The 14,235-nt window shown below is 37.7% G+C and overlaps 1 protein-coding gene across 1 annotated transcript; it reads left to right on the forward strand.

Annotated features, from left to right (window-relative positions):
• The first annotated feature begins 943 nt into the window (after window positions 1–943).
• rnf146 (ring finger protein 146) lies at window positions 944–5,617 on the forward strand. The gene is made up of 2 exons (XM_016454731.1): window positions 944–1,196; window positions 2,796–5,617. The coding sequence occupies exon 2, from the start codon at window positions 2,797–2,799 to the stop codon at window positions 3,916–3,918; it is 1,122 nt and encodes a 373-aa protein (XP_016310217.1). The 5' UTR covers window positions 944–1,196; window position 2,796; the 3' UTR covers window positions 3,919–5,617.
• The last annotated feature ends 8,618 nt before the right edge of the window (window positions 5,618–14,235 follow it).

Here is a 14,235-nt window from a genome sequence, read left to right on the forward strand (position 1 = left end):
TGAGATTAATGCAGTTCAGTGGGCATAGCAGGAAAGATGCCAACATTTTAATCCGATCCTCGGTACCAGGTGAGTTTTCAATAGCAGAGTAATAGAAAACTTCTGATTCTGCGTACAACTACAAACTGATGTGCTCTTAACCTACTTGCAACGCATAAAAATAGATTCCTTTTCTAGTTGAATTAGTTGGTTATGTAGACAGATTTACTGCTAATCCCCAAGGGACAAGCAGCTGTTTCCCTTTTTTTTTTTTCTAACACAATTGTGCCCTCTAGTGACGCTGTCTTGAAAACAGCATAACACAAAATGGGCGCATATGGTCATTAGCAAGTCACAGCATAATGTTACAATCCAGATATGTGAAACTAGCTGCTGTTACAAATGGTACAAATCATCCTTTCACAACTAAATGCTATAAATCAATATCAATTAAAATATCATTTTTTATTTTGTGTGTAAATAACTTCAAAAATGTTATCTAAAAACTATATAACTAAACAAATGTAAGTGATTATATACCCCTGTATATTTCATAATGTGAAATATACCAAAAAAGCATGGAAGTGCCATAGATCTTCAAATAATGTATAATAATAATCAGTAATCTACTAAACATGTAGTACAGAGATTCATAAAATTAATCTATTAAGTGTATGTTGTTGGATAATATTTAAAATAATTTATAAATGGCCGATATAATATTTAAATTATCCGATTTCTGACTCTTGTTTGAATTGATGAACCAAGGTAGTACTATAATACTGGCAGGCCATGCTTTTGTTTGAAATATTTTTGAAATAGGCTACTTGTTTTTCTTAAGCACCCAACACTATAATTATGTGAAAATACGTGGATAACAAAACCTTTTATGCTGGTCTCAAGATGATATGAATCCGTTAACGTTAACATTTAGATCGTGTTTCTGAGCAACTTCAAGTGTATTTCATGAGAGAGACTCGTGTATTTTTAAGGTTCTGCGCAAGTTTTGCGCAGAGTGGATGCGCACGAACACACAGCGGTCTTATCACAGAGGAGGCGTAAAAACGTTATTGTGTTCATCTGTGTCGGGCGAATTCTAACGTTACCGATCAATTTTAGTCAGTAAACGAACAATGAGTGATCATCCGGTGACTAGCAGATGAGCCAAATCTGATCGTCGCTGAAAGAAAGAGGCGAAATCTCGGCTATTTTGTCAGGTGAGTGAACTGAAAGACATTCGGACAAGACGCAGCAAAATCACCAAATATATAAATATTTATTCAAGTAACCCAACTGATGATAACAATATGTGATCTTATATGCTTGTAGTTTATAAATCGATCATTTGAAACGGTTTAGGGACTGTATTTTAATGTGAAATAAGGCTGTTCTTGCTGTGTTTTGGTCAGGGGTGGTGGCCTGTCTACAGGCCTCAATCTGATCTATCAATGATCTGAGCTCAACATCAGCACATACAAAGCCTCATAAATCTCATTCATTCCGTGTGTGTAGTTAGATTTATCAATATGATACCTACAAGTGTAAATAGGCAGATTTCTGTCATTCTTGTTTGAGTTGTTGATGGATTTGGGCCTGTAATGCAATATAAAAACACATTTGTCAGTTTAACCGCTAAATGTAACCCGGTTTGTTTAATCCAAATATGTATATTTATCATGAGAATATATTAATATTGTTTTATTAAAAATGATGTAATTTTTTAGCTGTTGTTGGTGTAAATTTAATATTATTTAATTATTTTGTAGGTTGAAACCATTTAAAATATTTTAGTGTAACGTTTGTTAAATATGTACATATAACATATATTTTTTATGGCTAATATTTATTTAAACATTTGAACATGAGTAACTTAATTATTTAGCAAATATTAGTATTACTACTTTTCAGTAAATAGATGATGTATTTTACTGATTTAAGTTTATGAATTTTAAATGTAAATCGTTAAATATTAATCTTCATTTGTATTATTTAAAAACTATTCTTGTAAATTTGATGGTTTCAACCAGTCAGACATTTTAGTTTAACATTTGATAACAAATATAACTGATTCTTTATAGCTGGTATTCATATAAATGTTTGCAAAAAATATATTTTATTGCTGTTATTTATCATAACAGTGTGTTTAACCTAACGTAACATAAAAGTAATGTCTGATATTCTAGTGTATTCTGTACCAGCATCATAAAATGTCCCGTAAATGGTTTGGCTGTAAAGGATTTGGGTCATGATATATTTAGATAATTTCTGCATCTGATTTGGGACAGTTGCCATTATGAGCATACACAGGTTGACCTTTCAAGCCAGACTGTTATGTTTGAGTCAGTTTTATAAATTTATAATGGTAAACAAAGATTTGAGTGTAAATTAAGAAATCTTGTCAAGAGAACAACATAGTATAGTTCTTCCTCTCGTTCGTTGTGCTTCTGGTTTCAATGAATGTGCTTTCAAATATTTACAACTCTTTATTTTATGTGTTGCACAAGACTTTGGTTTTATATTGACAGATAATACATGAATGGCACTCTTTCTTGTAAAAGTGGAGTAATACTTATCAGAGAGACTGGAAATGCTAAAGCTTTAATCAAACATAGCAACAATGAACAAAGAACTCAAGATAGCACTGTTTACCCGTAACTTTTGTCGACTTGGGCAACATAGTTTGGTAAACAGTGCCCCATTTGTTACATCTGCTTACATACCGCTGACGTTAGCTTGTGTAGGCAGCGCATTTCTCCAAACTTGTGTTTCCATGCATCTTTTCCTGTGAAATCATTTTGTTTTTATTTTCTTCACAGCATGGCTAGTTGCGGTGAGGTTAATCTTTCAGTGGACTCCCTGACTTCAGGCAAGAAGGTGAGTGGGGAGTCTGTGACAGAGGGAAGTCCGTCCCCTTCGTCTCCTTCGCTGCCCATTCCAGAGTGTGCAATCTGTCTGCAGAGCTGCGTCCACCCCGTACGCCTGCCATGCCACCATATTTTCTGCTTCCTTTGCGTGAAAGGAGCTTCCTGGCACAGCAAACGCTGCGCCCTGTGTAGAGGGGAAGTGCCTGAGGACTTCCTGGAGCGTCCCACTTTGCTCTCGCCCGAGGAGCTGAAGGCTTCGGCGACGGGTGGACGTGGGACGGGGACTGGTGGCCACGCCTGGTACTACGAGGGACGTAATGGATGGTGGCAGTACGATGAGCGGACAAGCCGAGAGCTAGAGGACGCGTTCAACAAGGGCAAGAAGAGCGCCGAGATGCTGATCGCCGGCTTCCTGTACGTGGCCGACTTGGAGAACATGGTGCAGTACAGGAGGAACGAACACGGCCGCAGGAGGAGGATGAAGAGGGATGTGGTGGACATCCCTAAGAAAGGTGTGGCTGGATTAAGACTCGATCCAGATCCCAATCCCAGTCCCGCATCGGGATCAGGAACTGTTCCCGCTGCAGCGCCCGCAGTTGTGGATTTAAATGGAACAGTAGATGGCGCCACAGCGGAGCGAGAGAGTTCGGCAGATGGCGCGGACACTGGAGTCAGCGGAGGACGTCCTCAAGGTGTCTTTGCTTCTGCTCCCGTAAGGCCGCCAACTGTCTTGGGCGGTCACCTGACCAGCCCTGCTTCCTCCGGCGATATTCAGCTTGTACAGGCTCTCTCTCAACTCAATATGAATCCCACCGAGCAAGAAACAGAAGAGGAAGACGCAGATGACGAAGACGATTCGGCTGCTCCGGATCCCTCGGGGTACGAATCCGAGTCTGGCACGAGCGAGGATGAAGATGAGCAGGCTGGGGACGAAGGTGAAGACGAGCACACAGAAGGCTCCCAGGGCAGGCATAGACTGCATCAGTTGGACAGACCGCCCCCTGGTGGTGGCCCGGCGCATAGCGGGAATCGCTCTGGGTGCCCCGACGGTCAGTGCACCGTTACGAAGGTCTGACCGCAGCACAACTACAGAACTCCTACCCAACTCCCACAACCGCTGGGTATTTCTAACCAATCTCTGAAATGCAAAAAATTAAACGAATGAACCATTCAAATCAATGAAACACGGTCTTGGATAAGGGTGGAGGATTGGGGCGGATGGTTTTAGTGTAAGAATAGTGCTTGTCTTTCTCTTTCAGTCTTAGAGGACTGTACCAGGGCTGTACTTTTTAATGGAAATTACAGGCAAAACTACAATAAACTTGCTTTTATCATGCCTAGAATACTGTAAATTGGTCCAACCATTACACTTTAATTTGCATTCATGTAATTGTATTCACAATAAAACTACTTTTCTCCCTGAAATTAAAAGGAAAGTGTATAAAGTATATTTTGCACAAGCCTGTTTTAAGCCTTTTGTGAGCATTAAGATTTGTTTTCATAACAATTACGCACATTTCATCCTAAACTCTCATTACTCTAATGCATTTGTTTTATTAGTTATTATTCTCAGTGCTGATTTTCATTTGATTCTTATTACTGTGCTACAGACATTTATCTAAAAGTTGTATTTATTATTATTGCATTAATGAGAATTTGCTTAATTGTACACAATTTCACAATGCAAAGAAATCTTAATGATCTACAGTACAGGCTTCACCTTTATGTATTTAAAAAAAAATTTTTTTTAATTGTTTTTTTCTTTTGATTTTTAGGGTGAAATGTGACCCAAACATGTTCTTCAGGTTCCTGTTTTCCAGTCATGAGATTGCATTACATCTAGAATGGCTCAACACCATTATTCCATTGGTTATGGAGTCATAGAGTAATAATGTGCTGTGGTGTAATGAAATTAAAATCTTTTCATAAAAATATGCCATATCAGCTTTTACCCTGAGGCTTCTGCAATGCCATCAGAAAATAATTGGTTTTAATGATAAAATAAAATTGTATCTCTTGGTAGGAAACCCATATGCATTGCATCTTTACTAGTTTTATTATTTGAATATCGCAATTGTGCTGTAGATCAAAATGCCTGACTTTATAATTTGCAAACAAGTGGTAAGAAAGCCTTGGGTTGTTTTGATGAAATGACAAGCATTAGATGCAAAACCAGCATAATTTCAAATGCAAAACCTAACGAGAAAAGAATTTATTGTAGTTTTGCCAAGGATTCCTCTTTAACACGCTCTAGTCATTAGAAAACCTTCAGTCATCTTACATTTACTACTTCTAGTGATTCATGATGTGAGGTTTAAAACTCTTTAATGGCACGTGTGTGTGCATTTGCGTTTATTTTAAGTAACTTGTCTTTATTGTCTCAGTCTCATCTTGGTGTGCTTTATCTATTTCATGGATTTGCATGTGTTGCTGTGAGCAAGGATGGAGCCCTGGACTATGGCGCTTTGAACTCTGGGAAAGGCGAGTTTCATCATATTGTAATTTCTAGATGTAAAGTAGTCCTCACACTGCAGCACACCGAGTGAGTGAGTGGTTTTCAAGCATAGGTGTCCGATTTGAAGTTTTTAATTTTAATGTTATTTTTAACCCTGCTAATTCTCATCTCCATTTGTTCAGGTTCTTTGTTGTCAACAAAACAAAATGAAACCTAAAATCAAGAATAACTTCTTTTTGGTGTATTTTTATTTAAACTGTGTTTTGTTGTAAAACCAGGTTTATCTGAGAAATAAAGTGTTGTCTGTTACCTGTCTGAGATCAAACTGTCCTCATGTATATTTTTTTAGTTTAAGGTTTACTTTACCTTAAAGAATGTTGATTATTTTGCATTTTTCCACCTACTAATATTAGTAGTCATAGTCTAAACATGCTAAAACTGGAATTAGCCACCAAAGCTCAGTTTCAGAAATCAGCAACACTATCAGAACTTCAAAGATGTTTCATTACAGCAGACAGTTGAAAAAACTGATTTGCAGATGTAAAACTTTCTGAATAAGTTTTGTTCTAATAAGGTTTGAACCAGAGGTGCTATTAAAATATCTGTAGTTCTTCTAGGAATAGTTCTTCCTGAATAGTGCATGACTGTCTGTAAAACATGGGTAAGTGGGATTGTGACAAATAAAGTGACATAGAATATAGTCATGACAGTCTCAGTGATCAGTATTATGGTGAGGATTTCGTTCTACTCTTCAGACATAGTGGAGTCCGAGGTGCATGAACCTAGGCGTCTCCCAGGATAGACCCCTGCGGCACTCCAGTAAACTCGTTAAACTGTCCGCAGTGACCCAAATGACACACCCTCCTCTTGTCTGCCAGACAGACATCTGTCATTGCATCTCTATCCCACCACTACAGGGGGGATGGATTGATGGATCTACAGTAGCATCTCACTCCTTGAATAGCAAAGGGAATGTTTGTATAGTCACTGTTCATCTTCATAGCTTCAACCAAACTTGGCAGCCTGATATTTCAGGATGAGCTTTGGGCCTTTATGGTCTTACTTTGTGGATCGAACATGTATTTATTGTGCGTGTGGATGTGTATTTAAGGACAATGTCCTGTCTCTGGCTGATGGCATTTAGCGAACATGTTGGCTCAGTGTCTGAGATAATCTCATTCGGTAATGTCTGTGTAATCATTAATAACTTTCATATGACACCTCACTGCGCTGATGACAGCTCATTTTCTGCTGTGCTCTGGTCACGGCGCCGGCAAGTATGCATGGGTCATTCCCCTGGATCATATCACAGTCTGCTTTTTAACCAGTCAACGGTTTTAAAGGCACGGTATCCAGGGTATAAGGCTGTCTGTTCACTTTAAAAGTTGTAGGAACTGCTAGTAAAGTTCACAAATAATTACAAGAAACAGCAAGTAACACATTGAATGCAACATAAAACAATGGCGTTTCCTTGTAAAACAATCTAATAATGTTTTATTTTCAACTTCAACACACACACACACACACACACACACACATATATATATATATATATATATACAGTCATGGCCAAAAATATCGGCACCCTTGGTGAATATGATCAAAGAAGGCTGTGAAAATTAATCTGCATTAATCCTTTTGATCTTTTATTAAAAAAATTCACAAAAATCTAACCTTTCATTGGGTAATAAGAATTTAAAATGTAGGGAAATATCATTATGAAATAAATGTTTTTCTCTAATACACATTGGCCACAATTAACGGCACCCTTTTATTCAATACTTTTTGAAACCTCCATTTGCCAGTTTAACAGCTCTAAATTTTCTCCTATAATGCCTGACAAGAGATCAGAGACCATTCCTTCATCCAGAATCACTCCAGAACCTTTAGATTCCCAGCTCCATGATCGTGCTTCTCCTCTTCAGTTCACCCCACTCATTTTCTATAGGGTTCAGGTCAGAGGACTGGAATGGCCATAGCAGAAACTTGGTTTTGTGCCCAGTGACCCATTTTTCTGTTGTTTTCGAGGTTTGTGTTTGGATTATTGTACGTTTGGAAGATCCAAACATGGCCCATTATAAGATTTCTAACAGAGCCAGTCACTTATTGATTTTTTTATCTGTTGGTATTTGATAGAATCAAAGATGTCATGTATCTAAACAAGATGTCCAAGACCTCCAGCAGAAATATAGGCCCACTACATTAAAAATACAGCAGTATATTTCATTGTACACATGGGGTACTTTTTATCCCAGTGTGCACCAAACCCATCTTGAGTGTTTGTTGCTAAAAAGCTCATTTTTTATTTACATCTGACCATAGAAGCCAGTCCCATTTGAAGTTCCAGTCGTGTCTGACAACTGAATATGTTGGGGATTGTTTTTTGGCGGAAGCATTTTCTTTTCTTGATTTTTTTTTCTTGAAGCCCTCCCAAACAACATGTAGGTGCTGTTTGATCATTTTTTAAAAGGTTTTCTGACCCTGAGACTCAACTATTTTCTGCAATCCTCCAGCTGTGGTCCTTGGAGGGTCTTTAGCCACTCAAACTCTCCTCCTCACCGTGCATTAGGACGATATAGACACACGTCCTCTTCCAGGCAGATTTGTAACATTTTCTGAATTTTTCTTGAAACCCTCCCAAACAACATGTGGTGATGTAGGTGCAGTTTGACAATTTTTTTTTACGGTTTTCTGATCCTGAGACTCAACTATTTTCTGCAATCCTCCAGCTGTGGTCCTTGGAGGGTCTTTAGCCACTCAAACTCTCCTCCTCACCGTGCATTAGGACGATATAGACACACGTCCTCTTCCAGGCAGTTTCGTAACATTTTCTGTTGATTGGAAATTCTTAATTATTGCCCTGATGGTGGAAATGGGAATTTTCACTGCTCTAGCTCTTTTCTTAAAGCCACTTCACTAATTTGTGAAGCTCAATTATCTTTTGCTGCACATCAGAAATATATTCTTTGGTTTTTCTCATTGTGATGGATGATTAAGGGAATTTGGCCTTTGTTTTCCCTCCTATTTATATTTCTGTGAAACAGGAAGCCATGGCTGGATAATTTCATGTTCATAATCACCCTGGAGTGCTCAAAATTGTGAATATGAATGAGAATATACTTCAGAGATATTTTACTCATAAGAATTTCTAGGGGTGCAAATAATTGTGTCCAACGTGTATTTGAGAAAAACATTTATTTCATAATGAGATTTCCCCCCATTTTAAATTCTTATTATCCAATGAAAGGTTAGATTTTTTTTTTTTAATAAAAGATCAAAAGGATTAGCGATGCAGATTCATTTTCACAGCCTTCTTTGATCATATTTACCAAGGGTGCCGATATTTTTGGCCATGACTGTATATATACACAGACACATATATACAGTTAGGTTCATATATATTTGGACACTGACATGAAATTGAAGTGCAGACTTTAAGCTTTAATTCAAGGGGTAGAACAAAAATATAACATAAAATGCTTAGGAATTACAACCATTTTTATACACAGTCCCCCCATTTTCAGGGGCTCAAATGTAATTGGACAAATAAATAAAATCATAAATAAAATTTTCATTTTTGATATTTTGTTAAGAATCCTTTGCAGGCAATGACTGCCTTAAGTCTGGAACTCATGGACATCACCAAAGACTGGGTTTCCTCCTTTGTGATGCTTTGCCAGGCCTTTACTACAGCTGACTTCAGTTGTTGTTTGTTTGTGGGTCTTTCTGCCTTTAGTTTTGTCTTCAGCAAGTGAAATTAATGCTCAATCGGGTTGAAATCAGGAGTTTGACTTGGCCATTTCAGAATATTCCACTATTTTACCTTTTAACTCCTGGGTTGTTTTTGCTATATGTTTTGGGTCATTGTCCACTTGTACTATGAAGCGCCACCCAATAAACTTTGCTCCAGAATCTGGGCAGAGAGTATATCCCTATACACTTCAGAATTCTTCCGGCTGCTTCTGTCCTCTGTCACGTCATCAATAAACACCAGTAACCCAGTGCCACTGGAAGCCATGCACGCTCATGCCATCACACTGCTCCACATGTTTCACAGATGATGTGGTATGCTTTGGATCATGAGCTGTTCCAAGCCATCTCCACTTTTTTCTTCCCATCATTCTGGTACAGGATGATCTTAATTTCAGCCGTCCAAAAAATGCTTTTCCAGAAGTGGTCTGGATTTTTTTAGATGTTCTTGGCAAAGTCTAATCTGGTGGTGAACCCTCTGTATTTGACAGTGACACGTCTACCTCCTGGAGAGTTTTCTTCTCTTGGCTGGATGTTGTGAAAGGGTTTTTCTTTACCATGGAGAAGATTCTCCGATCATCTATCACTGTTGTCCTCCGTGTACGGCCATGCTTTTTTATGTTGCTGAGCTCACCAGTGCATTTTTTTTCTCAGAAAGTACCAAACTGTTGATTTGGTCACTCCTAATGTTCCTGCTATCTCTCTGATGGATTCGTTTTGATTATGAAGCCTAGCAATTGTCTTTTTCACTTGTATGGAGAGATCCTTTGACTGCATGATGTGGGTTCAGAGCAACAGCTTCCAAATGCAAATGGCACACTTAAAATCATTTCCAGAACTTTTACCTGCTTAATTGATGTAGAAATAACAAAGGAATCGCCCACGCCTGTTAATGAAACCGCTTTTGAGTCAATTGTCGAATTACTTATGGTCCCTTGATAAAGGGGGAAGTTACATATTAAAGAGCTGTGCTTAACCTTTCCTCCAATTACGATGTTAATACCCTCAAATTAAAGATCAGAGTGTGCACTTTAAGCCCATATTCATTATAATATGTTTTGGTCAGCAGCTAAAATAATAAAAATTGTGCCTGTCTTACTCTTTCCTAGTTATCAAACACTCTGACAGAGTTCTCTCTGGTGTTTAGGTGCCTGACGTTTTTTCATCTTAAAGGTGTGTATCATCACCAAACAGTATAATAATCACTGTTTTCAAACAGGTTTCCCCAACAGTTTTCCTGACAGCCATTGGTTGGACAAACAGGTATCTTCCCTAAATTTGTGCATATTATTGAGTGTTATTGTGATGGGCCCATTTGGATGTTCAAAACTACAGACTCATGTGTTGTCTGGTTTTTATAATGAGTTGATTTTTCATAGTTTTCGGCATTTTGCTGCACATTTAAGTGTGAGTACTTTTACACAATTTTGTTTAATGTGTAAGGTCATCTGAATGACCTAAACTCTCACTCTCACTCTCTCTCTCTCTCTCTCTCTCTCTCTTTTTTTCTGGTCAAGAAAAGGTCATAAATAGTTCAAGCAAAAGCTGATTTATGCTTTTTGATTTATAGAATTTTGGGGCATAACCTTGATTTGTAGATCTCATCCTGTGCATGTTGCTAGCTTTTTGAATCTGTTTATGTTTTGACGTTGTAGTGTCTAGGTGGTTTTTCTCTGTTTTGATCTCCATATTTCCATATCACAATTTTTTTTTTTTTTTTGCATTTTTTCTCTCATTTTGTCATTAAATATTTTTTTTATATATATATATATATTTGTGTATCACTCTACACTACACTACTGTTCAAAAATTAAATACCGGTAATAATTTTTAGCATTTAGCATAATTTTGAACTTTCATAATTTTTAGATTAACTGTCAGCATTTAGCTTAGGTAGAAGATTTTTTTAAATAATATTTAACCAAAATATGAATATGAGACATTTTGCTACTGTAAGGAGGTTCTGGTTGCCTGTGCTGATATTACGCTGGTCTGAGGGACAGTATGGAGATCAGGTGATAATCTTCTCTCTGACAGCAGCTGTTGGTGGAGTTCACATTCCCAAGTCTCAGACTGACTGAGTGTGATTTTCTCACCCTCTTGAGTTGCTCTATTCTTCACTGTCTCTTTACATATGCTCAGGCGCCAGATAAACGGGTCATGTATGCTTTCACACTCAAGAGCTTTAGTCATATATTTAATATCTTGTGATGTAAAAAGTTTCATAACTACTATATCTACTGTAAAGGGATAATCCACCTTAAAATGAAAATTTTGTCATTTACTCACCCTCAAATTGTTCCAAACCTATATGATTTTCTTTCTTCTCTCGAGCACTAGATAAGATATTTTGAAGAATGTGGGTAACCAAACACTTTTTGGTCCCTAATTACTTCCATAGTATTTAGTAATTAGGGACCAAAACGTGTTTGGATAACCGCATTCTTCAAAATATCTTCTTTTGTGTTCAGAAGAAGAAAGAAATTATTACAGGTTTGGAACAAGAAGTTAATAACATTCTCCCCAGAATCAATTGCACATAATATGTGACATGCTTAATCTGAATCACCATAGCAACAGCTGACAGTCTAAACCTATCAGAGGCTGACTGTCGGTCTAATAATCCAGTTGTCATCATAGACGGCCATCAGGAGTGACTGTCAGGTCTGTATTGTACACAGGACTGAGCTATATCTGATGTGAGGACAGTTCTCTGGATATACCCATGCAATCAGCAACCTCTTTTAACCTGTCTGCGGTGTAGCACTAAATGGAAGTGTTTAGAACGCCTATCATTAGAGGTGGAGAGGGTTTTTTTAACTGACAGCTGTCTCTCTCGACATTCAAGGCCGAGCAGCATTTTGTAATTATGTGCAATGCCATGCTACCCTTGTTTACCTTCTAAAGCTGTTCACATTACTTTTATTGTGAAACGAAATGTTATATGGGTTCAGAACAAGTCAAGCTCTACCGATTGCATGTGAAACTCATTTCTGACCACCCCACAGTTTATATAAACAACATAACATTTTTGCTCACCAAGGTTGTATTTATTTGATCAAAAATACAATAAAACAGTAATAGTGTAAAAAAAATATTACAATTTAAAATAGCTGTTTTCTATTTGAACATATTTTAAAATGTAATTCATTCCTGTGACGCAAAGCTGAATTTTCAGCATCATTACTCCAGTCTTCGGTGTCACATGATCCTTCAGAAATCATTCTAATGTGCAGCATTTATTTGAAAGGAACATCTTTGGTAACATAAATGTCATTGCTGTCACTTTTGCCCCATTTAATGTATCCTTGCTGAATAAAAAAATATTAATTTATTATTAAAAAAAAAAGTCAAAATACTAACTGACCCTAAACTATTAACAGTAGTGTATATTGTGCACTTGCGATCATTTTTTTTTATTTTATGTTATTTTTAGAAATGAGTCAAATTTGAGAGACCCCTAATTTCTTGTCCTCTGTTTGTCATTCAAAATCAGTGCATTTTCTTTCTCGTAATTCCCTTACAAAAATAACTAACCTCCTTCAGAAATTAGTTTTAAACAGGATCAAAGGCAAATGACGAGTTTTACCTGCAATTTGGTGCTGATGTTGATGTAAATGGCAGCAGCGATTTGCATAAAAGATGGAAAGCCACAATGTGTCAATAGCAGAAAGTTGTATTGATTGAAATGGCACCAATTTAGCTGCAATTTAGAAAATTTCACATGCGAAATTGGTTATTTTCTGCATGTGGTAACATTCGACATGCAACAGATGCTGTCATAAAAGCTTGTTTTGAACCTAACTTTTTTACATTTTAGATCCTTATTAAGATGTAATGATCATGAATGGCTTCAAAGGGCATGACTCAAATGTGGATGTGAAAATGGTCTGATCCTAGATCTCATGGTTCTAGTTTGGCCCAATATGCAAGGAACGTGCAGATCATTGTCTGATAGTAATGGAGATAATGGCCAACGAGATTCCTTTCCTAACTCATGCCAAGTCATGCACAATTGGCCCAGCTAAATGTCCGTCTCTCGTTAGTCTCCCAAACGCTCTCATTCCGGCCTGTCATCCTCTAGTGTCCCACAGACGTCATGCCGAGGTCTAAACATGGACTGTCAGTCCACAGCTGTCAGTCAAACACAAACTATTTCTATTAGATACAAGGACAGCAAGCCTTTTTTGTCTAAGTCTAATGTAGTTTGCTCTTGATATACTTCTTACAACTTGCCTGCTGTGTTTGACACAATTGTGTGTCCATCTTGTATGTGGTCCAATGGTCTGTCCTTTCCACTGTTTAAAGACTTGTGGATGAGTGTCTCCTTTCAAAGGGATGTTTTGTGACCTTTCTCTATTTTAGAAAACAGGACAGATATTCCCATGATCCCTCAAGACCTGGTATATCAGTCACAAGCAGTTGTCAATATCAACACCTTATCCTAAGTGCGTGGAAGACTCAAAGGTCGTGAGGTGCTTATCTTTGCAAGTAAGTTGTAATCAGTGTTGTCACTTGATCTTTTTCCACCCACTCTCTGACTCTTAGAATTAAATGGGTGATAATTGCTACCGTCCATGTAAGACTTTTATGCAAGTTCTTTTACTATATAGGCAAGAACAGTACAACAATTTGGTGAACGTATTCCCACATCTAACAGCTTTTTCTTAAAGGGGTCCTATTATGCTTTTTCACTTTTTCAACTTTAGTTAGTCTGTAATGTTGCTGTTTTTGCATAAAAAAGATCTGCAAAGTTACAAAGCTCAAAGTCCACTTCAAAAGGAGATATTTTATTTAACAGAAATCACTTTTCAAAAACTACAACGAACGACTCGTTTGGACTACAACGCATATTTTCCGGGATTTGTGATATCACAAATATCGATGAATGGGACGAGACCTGGTTGAGCTGCACTAGAGAAGGCTCTTATAGTGTTATCACTATGTCGGAGACACGCTAGCTTTCCCAAGGCAGACGAACTTAGAGTGGTTACAATCATCCGGGTTTAAATCGCGCTCAAATTGATTTGATTTTGACGCAATATTTACACAGAAGCTCGCAGCAGGCGGCTATGGTAAGGGGCGTGACATTTCCCGATCAGGCGCAGAGTGCTGCCAATCACAACACACACTGGCCCAGCAAACCAAACACAGCACACACTGGCCCAGCTAACCAAACACAGCACA

The sequence above is a fragment of the Sinocyclocheilus anshuiensis genome, unplaced genomic scaffold, assembly GCF_001515605.1.
Source record: "Sinocyclocheilus anshuiensis isolate Anshui unplaced genomic scaffold, SAMN03320099.WGS_v1.1 scaffold67, whole genome shotgun sequence".
Taxonomy (NCBI): domain Eukaryota; kingdom Metazoa; phylum Chordata; class Actinopteri; order Cypriniformes; family Cyprinidae; genus Sinocyclocheilus; species Sinocyclocheilus anshuiensis.

Excerpts from the sequence above, each read along its gene's own strand:
- rnf146 (XM_016454731.1), top strand. The coding sequence starts at position 2,797 with ATGGCTAGTTGCGGTGAGGTTAATCTTTCAGTGGACTCCCTGACTTCA.